This window comes from Rana temporaria, chromosome 13 (genome assembly GCF_905171775.1).
Source record: "Rana temporaria chromosome 13, aRanTem1.1, whole genome shotgun sequence".
NCBI lineage: Eukaryota > Metazoa > Chordata > Amphibia > Anura > Ranidae > Rana > Rana temporaria.
The window spans coordinates 9,234,410-9,248,942 of NC_053501.1; the positions used below are offsets into that span (position 1 = coordinate 9,234,410).

Below are 14,533 nucleotides of genomic sequence, written 5' to 3' on the forward strand. Positions count from 1 at the left end.
CGACGCAAACTCCACCCAGCGGCCGCTGGAGAATTACACCTACGATCCGAAGGCGTACGAAGCCGTACGCCTGTCGGATCTTAGCCAAAAGCCGCCGTATCTTTGTTTGTGAATTACAAATAAAGATACGACGCGGCAAATTTGAAAGTACGCCGGAGTATCGGCGTACTTCTTCTGTGAATCTGGCCCTATGATCTTGCAGCCTTCCTCAGAATCATGGGAATTCATAAAGCTAAAAAAAAAGAAAAGGAGGGCGCGCCGACCTAGTGCATTACCGTTTAAAGGATTTTATTAAGTAATAAAACAATAATCTTACTCACAAAGGGAGTTGTAGAAAGCACTTAAAGCGGGAGTTCACCCATTTATTAAATTTTTCCCCTTTTCCCCTTAGCTTCCTGCTCGTTCGGTCTAGGGGAATCGGCTATTTGTATTAAAATATGAGCCGTACTTACCGTTTACGAGATGCATCCTCTCCGTCACTTCCGGGTATGGGTCTTCGGGAGCGTGCGTTCCTTCTTGATTGACAGTCTTCCGAGAGGCTTCCGACGGTCGCATCCATCGCGTCACGAGTAGCCGAACGTCGGTGTGGCTCTATACTGCGCCTGCGCACCGACGTTCGGCTTCTTTTTTCGGAAAATTGTGACGCAATGGATGCGACCGTCGGAAGCCTCTCGGAAGACTGTCAATCAAGAAGGAACACCCGCTCCCGAAGACCCATACCCGGAAGCGACGGAGAGGATGCATCTCGTAAACGGGTAAGTACGGCTCATATTTTAAAACAAATAGCCGATTCCCCTAGACAAAAACGAGCAGGAATCTAAGGGGAAAAAGTGCCCTCTAAGGGTGAACCACCGCTTTAACAGGCGATCAAACTGGTACACAGCATCGTCTGCAACACTCGATGAGAACACGGATCAGATGGTAACAAACCGGCTGACGCGTTTCAGAGGCGCACCTCTTTCATCAGCGCCTACAAAGTCCATAGGAGTAACTACGGACTTTGTAGGCTCTGATGAAAGGGGTGCGCCATTTTGCCGGTTTGTTACCATCTGATCCGTGTTGTCATCGAGTGTTGCTGACGATGCTGTGTACCAGTTTGATGCATGTTAAGCAATCAAACTGGTGCAGGTGACTTCCTGTGTTCCTCAATGGACAAGAAAGCGGCACCTATGCAAGTTGGAACCCATTTCTACATGTATGTGCTGCACTAGCCTCAGATGACTGAAAGATACTGACCAGAGGAATGCCCAGGAAAAGATTCTGGACTGGTTAACTTTCAGGCAGCCAGAAATTCAGACTTTGTATCCCTGTGGATGGCTTTCTGTGACCTCATAGACCTCAAGCACAACCCCCCACCCAATTCTGCCTGCACTTGGTCTGCGTACATTCATTCAGCAAGAAACACCAAAACCACTGGCTAGCCGCTCACCACGTTCAGACAGAAAATATAAAGAAATGTGCCATCGTCCAGAGAGGGCCACCTGTGATCAGTGAAATGCAACCGTTTGATTGGCGTTGCCACCATTGCTCTGTGCATGACCCCCAGGTCCGATCTCTGCTCACAGAACACGGGGGATTATGGTGAAGGGGACTATCGGACTGCTGGCCTCCAGTTCCAGGGCTGTGAGAAAGCATTCAGTTGCGGAATCGTCATTGCCCTGAGCCTGGAGCACCTCGCCCAGGCTGTTCCACACTTCATGGGCCGTGGAGTTCACCTGGACGGCATCTCTCAGGATCTTCTCTGCCAGGCTAAACCGGCCCAGGTGGTGGAGAATGATACTCTGGAAAAGAGGAAAAAAAATAAAAAATCCTGAGTACATGGACAATATATTGGCAGAAGTTTGTGGAAATCTGACCATCACACACAGGCAATAAATGACAGAAATAAAAGCATAAACATATAGCTGAGGTACAATCCAATTTTCCTCAATAGTGAATCAAAAATAAACCTTGCAAGAACCCCCATGTGACATCACAGGTGCACCAGACAGTACGCTAGTGATGCCACAGGTAGGGCTGGAGGCCGCAGACTAGGTCGAAGCCGCAACCTCGCCTAAAAACTCCTGCCCGCAGCTCCTCAGGACTGGCGCGGTGTCCAAAAGAAAAAAACAAAACGATTCGAATCGTGAATCGAGTTTTTTTTTTTTTTTTAAGAAAATCGCCCAGCTTCAGCCACAGGTGCACCAGACGGTACACTACAGTGATGCCACAGGTGCACCAGACGGTACACTACAGTGATGCCACAGGTGCACCAGACGGTACACTACAGTGATGCCACAGGTGCACCAGACGGTACACTACAGTGATGCCACAGGTGCACCAGACGGTACACTACAGTGACGCCACAGGTGCACCAGACGGTACACTACAGTGACGCCACAGGTGCACCAGACGGTACACTACAGTGACGCCACAGGTGCACCAGACGGTACACTACAGTGACGCCACAGGTGCACCAGACGGTACACTACAGTGACGCCACAGGTGCACCAGACGGTACACTACAGTGATGCCACAGGTGCACCAGACGGTACACTACAGTGATGCCACAGGTGCACCAGACAGTACTCTACAGTAATGCCACTGGTGCACCAGACAATCGCACAGTGATGCCACCAGTCCACCAAATGGTACAGTACAATACAGTGATGTCACATGGATGTAAACGTGTCCCATAGGAGAACATGTAAATGAACTGTAGTGTGTTTCTGCAAAAAGCACCAAAAAACAAAGTGGCGTGACCCAGGCCTGAGATGTTTAGTAACATAATGGGGTAAAAAAAAAAAACTAAAATTAGTAAAAAAAGGAGCAAATAATCACTACTGTAAGGGATTAATTTTTTACTGTGGTACAGTGAAAGTAATATTTACAGTAGCGATTTGCTCTTTTTGTACTATAAAGGGGTATTTTTTTTTTAACCCGACACCCCACTCAATGTCCCATCTCCCCCCAGCACACCATCAATGTCCCAGTTGAGGCTGCAGAGAAAAGGACTGGGGAATCTGTGTCCTCGGCCCCTTTCCTTGTCTCAAAAGGGAGATGTCAGGGGTCAGTTAAGACCCGATATCTCACCAAAGCCCTCCTCCCCAACAGGGCTAAGAAAATAATTGAATAAATTCATATTGAAAAGATCCAATTGTAAAAATGTTTTTTTTTTTGAAAAATAGAATTGTAAAAACAAATAAAATCTAAACTACTGATGCAGTCCACACCTCATCAGTGCTGCATATTAGTGCCACTGTCACAACAGGACATAAAAAAAATATATTGGTGAGTGTAACGGTCACCGTTTACGACCTTCCATCAATTACGACAGCTCATCAGCTCATCTGACACACAGAAAACCAGCAGGCCTCCCATTTCCCAGAATAACGAGACTTGCTCCATTACTGGTTTCAAAATGAAGACAATTTTAATGGTTTCTTCTCAGCTTATATACAGTACAAGGCATTAAAGGAACAATCAACTCCCCACCCACACACTAAGACTAATTACTAAACATTCCTTCATTAACAGCATTACAAACAAAACACCATCACACAATGCTCTCTTTCCAATCCACATCCCCAGACAGACGTTCTGTCTCCAACAAGTATATTCCACACATAAACAGTATTTAGCATATATAATTAGAGGTCTGGGAGCAGACCTGGATTAACACCTGTCCGTTACAACACCTTTGCACAAGGACAATGAAATGTCTTCCAGGCCCTGACTCAATTAGCATGTCGCTAATCATAGAATGAGTCACTATTGACTGGTTGGGCCAACATCTTGCAGTATCTCAAAATCCTGCAATACGAACTATCAGTGATGTCCCATCTCATGTAATACATGAATTATGATTCACTTGCCACCCCATGCCCAAAGGGCACAGGGTGGACTCAGACCCAAGAGTTATCAGTGACGCTGACACAGGAGTATCCCCCATCCTCACAAAGTCTCTGGGTGTCCCGGGTCACTACAGTGATGCCACAGGTGCACCAGACAGTACTCTACAGTAATGCCACTGGTGCACCAGACAATCGCACAGTGATGCCACCAGTCCACCAAATGGTACAGTACAATACAGTGATGTCACATGGATGTAAACGTGTCCCATAGGAGAACATGTAAATGAACTGTAGTGTGTTTCTGCAAAAAGCACCAAAAAACAAAGTGGCGTGACCCAGGCCTGAGATGTTTAGTAACATAATGGGGTAAAAAAAAAAAACTAAAATTAGTAAAAAAAGGAGCAAATAATCACTACTGTAAGGGATTAATTTTTTACTGTGGTACAGTGAAAGTAATATTTACAGTAGCGATTTGCTCTTTTTGTACTATAAAGGGGTATTTTTTTTTTAACCCCATTATGTTACTGGCCGATTAATCGATTATGAAATGAATGGATTCGTTGTCGATTAGTTGTTTCGGTCCTATTATTAACCAATGACATCATTGATTTGTTAGGATGCCAATGGCTAGAAGGTTGTAATGCTCCCCAATGAAAACCTGTGGCTTTGTCTAACTAAAAGGCAGGCTTGATTCAGTCGCTGGCTTGTATATATATAAAAATTTTAAGGAGGAAAAGAAGGAAGAAGAAGAATTATTTTTGAATTTCTTTGCACTGATACAAAATTACACATTCATATTTTCCCAGATACAGTTAGGATGCACATATATTTTTTAACATTAGGGAAAATGGCAATGCACAGTTTGCAGAAGCCAATAACCCATCGAATGCACAAAGATCGATCACTGTCCTAATCTGAGTGGGGTGTCGGGAACCCGCCAGGCCTCGGGGGACACAGTCCTTCTGCAACAATCATAAGACATCACAGAATATGAGAATTGATGCTTATAATAAGATGAAAGGATCATCCACAGACATGTTTACTGAAATGCTTATTAAGCTCATTCTTCAGGAATAATCTACTTACTCCACAGCGGTGGCAGCTTCCCTCACCATCAATGTCCCATCTCCCCCCCAGCACACCATCAATGTCCCATCTCCCCCCCAGCACACCATCAATGTCCCATCTCCCCCCCAGCACACCATCAATGTCCCATCTCCCCCCCAGCACACCATCAATGTCCCATCTCCCCCCCAGCACACCATCAATGTCCCATCTCCCCCCCAGCACACCATCAATGTCCCATCTCCCCCCCAGCACACCATCAATGTCCCATCTCCCCCCAGCACACCATCAATGTCCCATCTCCCCCCCAGCACACCATCAATGTCCCATCTCCCCCCCAGCACACCATCAATGTCCCATCTCCCCCCCAGCACACCATCAATGTCCCATCTCCCCCCCCAGCACACCATCAATGTCCCATCTCCCCCCCAGCACACCATCAATGTCCCATCTCCCCCCCAGCACACCATCAATGTCCCATCTCCCCCCAGCACACCATCAATGTCCCATCTCCCCCCAGCACCCCATCAATGTCCCATCTCCCCCCCAGCACACCATCAATGTCCCATCTCCCCCCCAGCACACCATCAATGTCCCATCTCCCCCCCAGCACACCATCAATGTCCCATCTCCCCCCAGCACACCATCAATGTCCCAGTTGAGGCTGCAGAGAAAAGGACTGGGGAATCTGTGTCCTCGGCCCCTTTCCTTGTCTCAAAAGGGAGATGTCAGGGGTCAGTTAAGACCCGATATCTCACCAAAGCCCTCCTCCCCAACAGGGCTAAGAAAATAATTGAATAAATTCATATTGAAAAGATCCAATTGTAAAAATGTTTTTTTTTTTTGAAAAATAGAATTGTAAAAACAAATAAAATCTAAACTACTGATGCAGTCCACACCTCATCAGTGCTGCATATTAGTGCCACTGTCACAACAGGACATAAAAAAAATATATTGGTGAGTGTAACGGTCACCGTTTACGACCTTCCATCAATTACGACAGCTCATCAGCTCATCTGACACACAAACCAGCAGGCCTCCCATTTCCCAGAATAACGAGACTTGCTCCATTACTGGTTTCAAAATGAAGACAATTTTAATGGTTTCTTCTCAGCTTATATACAGTACAAGGCATTAAAGGAACAATCAACTCCCCACCCACACACTAAGACTAATTACTAAACATTCCTTCATTAACAGCATTACAAACAAAACACCATCACACAATGCTCTCTTTCCAATCCACATCCCCAGACAGACGTTCTGTCTCCAACAAGTATATTCCACACATAAACAGTATTTAGCATATATAATTAGAGGTCTGGGAGCAGACCTGGATTAACACCTGTCCGTTACAACACCTTTGCACAAGGACAATGAAATGTCTTCCAGGCCCTGACTCAATTAGCATGTCACTAGTCAGGGCTAATCATAGAATGAGTCACTATTGACTGGTTGGGCCAACATCTTGCAGTATCTCAAAATCCTGCAATACGAACTATCAGTGATGTCCCATCTCATGTAATACATGAATTATGATTCACTTGCCACCCCATGCCCAAAGGGCACAGGGTGGACTCAGACCCAAGAGTTATCAGTGACGCTGACACAGGAGTATCCCCCATCCTCACAAAGTCTCTGGGTGTCCCGGGTCATTCGGTTACAGTGAGCACTTGGAAAAAAAAGTATCAGTACTTGTACTCGGTCTTAAAAAAAAAGTGGCATCGATGCAACCCTACCATACATATAGGAAGGGGATCTTTACAGTCAGAGCAGTTATGGTATAGATACTGCCATTATATGACAACATTGTACAGGATAATAATAATAAAAAAAAAAAAAGACAGTTCTTTTTCTAAAACACATTGTCATTAAGCCCCTTTCTGCCCTTCCAGCGTTCCTTTAAATAGTTTAGAATAAGCGGGTAGGATCGGCAAACATGACCACACAGTGACTGGACCGATCTTGCTGGCTACCGATTTGTGCAAAACTGAGGGTTGTCTGAGGCAGCTCGGTCTGTGTGCTGGGAGCACGCTTCCAGTACAAACAATGGCCGCCCTGCAATGCATATGTGCGGCATGTGGCAGTTAAAGCGCACCTTCGCCCCTGAAGGGAAGTTCTGATTTTTTTTGCCTCCTCTTCAAGTTTTGGACACCCCTTTTTTTTTTGGGGAGAAGGTACCCGATTTTGACAGATAACGCCTCCCAATTGTGCCCAGAGCGGCTAGGTCGAACCCCACCACCTGCAGCCTCTTGAGACACATCACAAGTCCCAGGAGGCTGCGGGACCATGACAAAATCTCTTAAAAGCCCTCCCGTTTGCTGTTGCACAAAAAGAGTGCAGAGGTGACATTTTAATAGACCATGATGTCTCCTTAAAGAGAACCTGCCACCTTCACCATGCTATTACACAGAGGGCTTATCAGCCCCCCCCCGTATGATATCAATAAAGTAAAATTGAATATAAAGTTTAAAAAATAACAACCCCCCCCCCCCCCAAAAAAAAGCGACAGCCCCCTAGGGGTCCCATCTACACAAGCATGCATATTGGGTATTAGGGGTGCCGATACTGATGCACAAGCACTTGTGCTCATGTAAATGCTCCGATACTTGATCGGTGTGGCGGTGGGGGTTGTTGCAAGCACTGATCTCCATGTATAACTTTTCCGACAGCCACTTCTCCTCCTCCCCCCCCCCCCCCACCAATCACCCCCGGCTGTCCCCTTCTGTCCTCTCTGGATCCACCTCCGGGTGACTGGGTGCCGATCCACTTTATCCCCTGCGTCCTTCCCAACTCTCTGGCTCCTCCTCCATGTCTCCTTTCTGTCCTCCCCGGCTCCTCCTCTGGCACCCCCCCAGGGTCTCCTCCAGCTCCTCCACTGGTCTCCCCCTACCCCGGATCTTTCAGGATGGAGAGTGGAGGAAGGAGCCGGAAATCTGTCATTTACCAGCTCATTCCTTTTCTGAATGAACAGTGATCACTGCCTCTGTCCATTCATCTTCAGTGCAGCTGAGGCTACAGAGAAAGGGACTGTGGAATCTGTGTCCTCAGTTCCTTTTCTCTGTCTCAAAGGGGAGATATCAGGGGTCTGTTTACACCCCTAATAGCGCCGCCGCCCCCCCCCCCCCCCCCAGGAGGGCTGATAAAAAATATATTTGAAAAGAAAATATATAAAAAAAAATATTTCAAAGTTAAATTGTAAAAAACAGAAAAAAAAAAAAAAACAGACCGACACCGGCCCCCTCTCCCAATATAATAAAAAAAAAAATGATAAAAAACAAATAATTGTAAAAAAAATATATAAAAAAATACCGACACTGTCACATGACATTAATAAAAGTATCGGTAATTGGTATCGGCAAGTACTTGGAAAAAAGTATCGGTACTTTGTACTCGGTCTTAAAAAGTGGTATCGGTGCAACCCTATTGGGTATGCACCTGTACATCTGTAGGATTTAGGAATCGCCATGCACACTGGAGTGAGAGTAATAATTCTAGGGTCATAACTTACCGGTAACACTAACCTAATGACCTGTAAAGGTTTTTAACATGTTTCTTATGTAAATTATGAGTATCGTAGTGTTTCACAGGCATGCAATGTTAAGTAGTAAGTGTGCCTTCAATGGTAAGTGTGCGTTTAAAGACACCTTTAATTCTGACTCCTCAGACTGTTCCATTCTATATGATGATCGGAATGATAAGGTGAAGCTCCCCCCCCCCCCGATGATGGTGCAGCCAGAAGCTCCCCGTCCGGTTGGTTCAGTGAGGGATTTTAGGTCAGTTGCCGGAGATGGAGTAATGTAGCCTGCAGCTATGAGCCTTTGTCTAAAGCTTTTTAGTGCGCTCCACAATCCCCGGCCGGCATCGCTTTCCATGCCGAGGATTCACAAAAGAGACAATGACAAGACAGGAGGGGCTGCACAATGCTTTATATAAAGGGTGACCCCGAAGAGGAGGCCTCTGTCAGCCTTATTTACCTACACACCCTGCTGAAGGGCCAGAAGATATTACGTGGGAATAGATCAGTAATGATGTGCACAGGACAGAAAATCAGAACCACCAATAGGAATGATTTACTATGGGCATCTGTCCTCCTTTCATTGTGCTCTGTAGCTGAGCCATATAATCTGCAGTGGAGTCTCAGACACAATGCATTGGTACCCGCTTGCTGACCCCCAGTGATACATGTACTGCTGGCAGGCGGCTCCCCCAGGCACCATGATGTACCCATACATAGCAGTGAACCCCCCCTGGTTTATAGTCGGGTATGTGCATGCCCCTGGCTAATCTGTGTTAGAATTATACACAGCACCAGTTTGTCAGCAGCTTCCAGCCAATGATTTTGGCTGTATACCTGCTGATTGGCTGTGTGTAAAGAAAAAAAACACACAGAATCAGGCTGGGTTTTCTCCTCGCTATCAGTCACCTTTCAGAACTGACAGCAAGGAGAGTCTACAGACAGATCTGTAACCCTGTAAAGCGGAAGTAAAGTCTGCTGTACATTTTTTTTTTCTTTAGGAACCCCCAGGTGGGTTATATGCCTTAGTGTTCCGGTATGCACAGCATATTCGTACATTATAGTAGACTTACCTGTCATATGGTGTCCTCCAGGGCTGCGGTGGGATCGATCTGCTGGGCCACCGGTGCTTCCATCTTCGTCCGGTCTTCATTCCGGGTCCAATGCCTTTGGGCCATTTGATAGGCCAGGCCGCGATGACATCACAGGTGTCACATCGCCTGCGGCACGGATCGGGGCTGTAAATGTTCACTAAGATGCGCATGTGCTGCTCAGCGAACATGACATCCAACAGGCAGAAGAGACCAATAGGGTCTCTTCTGTCATTAAAGTGAAAGTCCGTGCTAAAAGTAAAATCCCTGCATCTATAGACACCATCATTCGAACACTAACCTCTCTAGCCCTGAAAAATAAAAGTCAGTATATACATACCTTTTCTACAGGCGATCCGACCCGATCTTCAGCGGCGGCAGCTCTGCAGAGGACACGTCACCGGTCCCCCCCATCACGTCACAGGTCCCCATCACGTCACAGGCCCCCCCCGTCACGTCACAGGCCCCCCCCCCCATCACGTCACAGGCCCCCCCCCATCACGTCACAGGCCCCCCCCCCCGTCACAGGTCCCCCCCCCCCCGTCACAGGTCCCCCCCGTCACGTCACAGGTCCCCCCCCCACGTCAGAGGTCCCCCCCCCCCATCACGTCAGAGGTCCTCCCTGAACCCGCATCATGTGTTGCCATGGCTAGCCACTACCACCATAGCAATGAATGATGCCATATGCTTTTCCCTTGAGCGTCACTTCTCAGTTATGGTGCCGGTGGCCAGGCCAGCCCACCCAGAGCATGGCAACTCATGACGTTGATCCAGGGCAAACTTGCTCTTGGAGAAAACACTGATCTACAGAATGTGATCATAGAGAAGTTTGCGCACTCACCAGTCTCTGCATGCTCTTCACATGGGTGGGGCTGATGGACAGGGCCTCTTCATACCATCTCTTGGCATCATCAATATTGCCTCGCAGCTCGGACACCTGACCTCTCATGTACAGCACGTTGTGCGACATCGGGAACAGGTTAGCGGCTTCCTGGATACAGGCGGTGGCTTCTGATGGTTTTCCTATGCCGATGTACACCTCCGCTGTAATGGGACACAGAGAATTACAGGTTACAATGCCATCTACAGTCACTAGAGCAGTTAATGACATCCCAGTCTTGGTCCGTAGGGTTCAATATTGAGTTGGCCCCGCCCTTTGCAGCTCTAACAGCTTCAACTCTTCTGGGAAGACCGTCCACAAGGTTTAGGAGTGCGTCTATGGGAATGTTTGACCATTCTGGATGAGAAGAGGCCTTCCGCTCTAATTCATCCCAAAGGTGTTCCATTGGGTTGCGGTCAGGACTCTGTGCAGGCCAGTCAAGTTCCTCCACCCCAAACTGACTCATCCATGTCTTTATGGACCTTGCTTTGTGCACTGGTGTGCAGTCATGTTGGAACAGGAAGGGGCCGTCCCCAAACTGTTCCCACAAAGTTGGGAGCATGAAATTGTCCAAAATGTCTTAGTATGCTGACCCCTTAAGAGTTCCCTTCACTGGAACTAAGGGGCCAAGCCCAACCCCAGAAAAACAGCCCCACACCATAATCCCCCTTCCACCAAATGATTTGGACCAGTGAACAAAGCAAGGTCCATAAAGACATGGATGAGCGAGTTTGGGGTGGAGGAACTTCACTGACCTGCACAGAGTCCTGACTTCAAGCTCATAGAACACCTCTGGAATGAATTAGTCACACTCCTAAACCTATATTATATCATTTTTTTTTTTTAAGAGACCCTAGAGAATAAAATGGGGATTATTGCAATATTATATGTCACACAGTATTTGCGCAGTGGTCCTTCAAATGCATTTTTTTTTGTGTGGAAAAAATACACTTTAATGATTAACAAAAAAAAACTAATAGTTACCCCAATTTTTTGTATAATGTGAAAGATGATGTTAATAAATAGATACCCAACATGTCACGCTTTAAAATTGCGCACGCTCATGTAATAGCGACGACTACAGTACTTAAAAATCTCCATAGGCGAGGCCTTACATTTTTTTTTTCTTTTTACAGGTTACCCGTTTAGTGTTACAGAGGAGGTCTTGCGCTAGAATTATGATTTTTTTGCTTTGATGTGTGGTTTGAACACTGTTTAGATATGTGTTCGTTAGCACGGAGGGACGGGGCGGCAACATTTTTATTTTCTTAATTATTGTACTTTGTTTTTTTTATCACTTTTATTTTTATTACAAGGACTGTAACCGTCCCTTGTAATAAAACTGAGGATTTTAGTATAGTATTACAAATTATAAAGATCTAGCTCTGGTCCTCCAAGGGCATAGAGTAAGGTGAGGCCAAGATGACCGCCATTCATCTCTATGCCCTTGGAGGACCAGAGCACAGTGCTTTACCGATCTGTTAGGTAAGCTCGGGAACGACCTCCATTCCCCCCTCCTGGCACTTCTAAAAGGGATCCTGTGGCGAATCTGCCCACGGGACTACTTTTATCTTACAGAGAATCGACCATAGTAAAAAAAAAAAAAATATATCAGGGTTACGGCAGCAGCTAGCTTTCTATTGGCTGGTTGTCAAGTGGTTAAAACCCAATGTAAAAGTCTGGGAAAGCGCCAGTATAGCGGTATGTGTATTTTCAGTTAAACCTCTTCCCGCCCGCACGGCGGGTTTTTACAGCCACATAGTGGCTCTGAATTGCCGGGAGGCCATCTTTATACGGCCTCCAGGCCACTGGGGGGTGCACGCGAGCAGTGGCCGGCGGTGCGCACGCCTGCCGCATCAGTCAGGTGCCGATGCGCGTGCCTGGCGGCCACGATGTCCGCCGGGCACCCGCGATCGGCGGTCACGGAGACACAGAGTAAACACAGAGCTCCACGTCCTGTCAGGGAGAGAGGAGACCGATGGTGTGTCCCTTGTACATAGGGACACAGATCGGTCACCTCCCCCAGTCACCCCCCTCCCCCCACAGTAAGAATCACTAATTAGGGAATACATTAACCCCTTCCTCGCCCCCTAGTATTAACCCCTTCCCTGCCAGTCACATTTATACAGTAATCCGTGCATATTTATATCATTGTTCGCTGTATAAATGTGAATGGTCCCAAAAATGTGTCAAAAGTGTCCGCCGCAATATCGCAGTCCTGACAAAAATCGCAGATCGCCGCCATTAATAGTAAAAAATTAAAAATACAAATGTCATGATTCTATCCCCTATTTTGTAGACGCTATAAAGTTTGCGTAAACCAATCACTATAAGCTTATTGCGATTTTTATTTTTAACAAAAATATGTAGAAGAATACGTATCGGACTAAACTGAGAACATTTTTTTTTTTTTTTTATTGGATATTTATTCTAGCAAAAAGTAAAAAAATTAGTTTTTTTTCAAGATTGTCGCTCTGTTTTTGTTTATAGCGCCAAAAAATAAAACCACAGAGATGATCAAAAAACACCAAAAGAAAGCTCTATTTGTGGGGAAAAAAAAGGACGCCAATTTTGTTTGGGAGCCACATCGCACGACCACGCAATTGTCATTCAAAGCATGACAGTGCTGAAACCTGAAATTTCACCTGGGCAGGAAGGGAGTATATGTGCCCAGTAAGCAAGTGGTTAAAGATTGCAAAAAAAAGAGAGGAGAGAGAAGAATGAGGAAAGAGAGAAGAGAGAAGTTGGGCTTCCCCCAACAGGTTCCTCTGCTACTTTTTTAAGTCGCCAATACCATCAATGAGACCATCCATGTCTTGTATTCTGTTTTATGCTAAATCTATGTATGGATAAATTATTACTTTTGTATTTATCTTATTGTTTTGGATCTACTTTTCTACTACCAACACCGTTAAAATCCCAGGGTTCGTTACCCGCTCCCAAAAATTCTTCCCTCTTCTCTTTTTTCTGTTTATACCGGGATGTGGTGTTATTGATTTGAGTATCTGTGCCTCATTTATCTATTTGGTTAAATATTGCATTTTATACAATTATTAGCTTTCTGTATACAAAAGTTTCATTGTATTCTTAGCATAGTATTACAAATTAGAGAGAAAAAAAAAAAATACAGCTTCAAATTAATGACAGCATTCAAAAGACAGGAGAAAGAGAGACGAGAGGGAAGGGGGAGAAGAAAGCATAGAGACGGAAGAAAGAGGAAAGGAGGCGGGGGGGGGGGGGGGGGGGGTACACAATCAGAGGCGTCTTGGGCGGTGTGATGTCACACAATGCTGTCCTCGTTTAACCCTTCTCTGCAACTCCACCTCCTGCATACTAAGGAGCATATTGCATCCCCATTGCTGATAGGGCCAGTGCAGCACAACGACCCGACCAATCAACAGCCAGACACAAATCGGAACAAATAATGATGCCAACCGATGTGGGCTACAATGCTTGCCATCCAAACAGCACTACTGTAATAAAATATGACCTCCATTAAGGAAAAAAATATTATCCCCGTGACACCCTTTGCTGGTATATTACAATAATAAAAAAAAAAAAATGATTTTTATTATATCCACAATATATTATATTATTTATCCGGGTCAGGAAAGGTTTTACCCCCTTCAAGGCCAGGCTATTTTTTTTTTTCTATTCAATTGGCAATTGCGCGGTTATGCAATTGTGTACCCAAACTAAATATATATATATATAAAATATTTTCAAACCACAAAGTGGTAGAAAAAAAACACTGCGCTAAACTAAAAATAATAAATGAAAAACACGTGAGTGTAAGAAGCAGCCAGTACCCATTACCTATAACCAAAGTAAAAAGGACATAAAAAATAAAAAAAGGTACGGCGCTACATATAAAATGATCACCAAAAATAATTAAATGATTAGTGAAAATGAGAACAAAAAAAAGTTCAATAAAGGTCCACAAGAGGACTAAGAAATTTGGTATGAGTCCATAGTATATAAATAAACAGTGATGTTTGAGAGTAGAAATCCTCCACCGTAGAAGACACCCGACAAAAGTAAAGTTGTAGTCTCCTTACCAGATGGTAAGACCGATATTGCAGCGGTCTTAATTAGGCCCAGGGATATTTAAAAGTCCTCCCAAAAGACTGCCTTGAATGCTGTAATA

General features: G+C 45.5%; 1 protein-coding gene across 1 annotated transcript in view; it reads right to left on the minus strand.

Moving 5' to 3' along the window:
• Window positions 1-1,036: 1,036 nt before the first annotated feature.
• TTC7B (tetratricopeptide repeat domain 7B) overlaps window positions 1,037-14,533 on the minus strand; it is a 130,645-nt gene continuing 117,148 nt past the window's right edge. Inside the window, exons 19-20 of the mRNA XM_040333193.1 lie at window positions 10,348-10,550; window positions 1,037-1,781 (exon numbers count right to left, since the gene is read on the minus strand). Of these exons, the coding sequence (XP_040189127.1) occupies window positions 1,560-1,781; window positions 10,348-10,550 (425 nt within the window). The 3' untranslated portion in view covers window positions 1,037-1,559. The remainder of the gene's footprint in view (window positions 1,782-10,347; window positions 10,551-14,533) is intronic.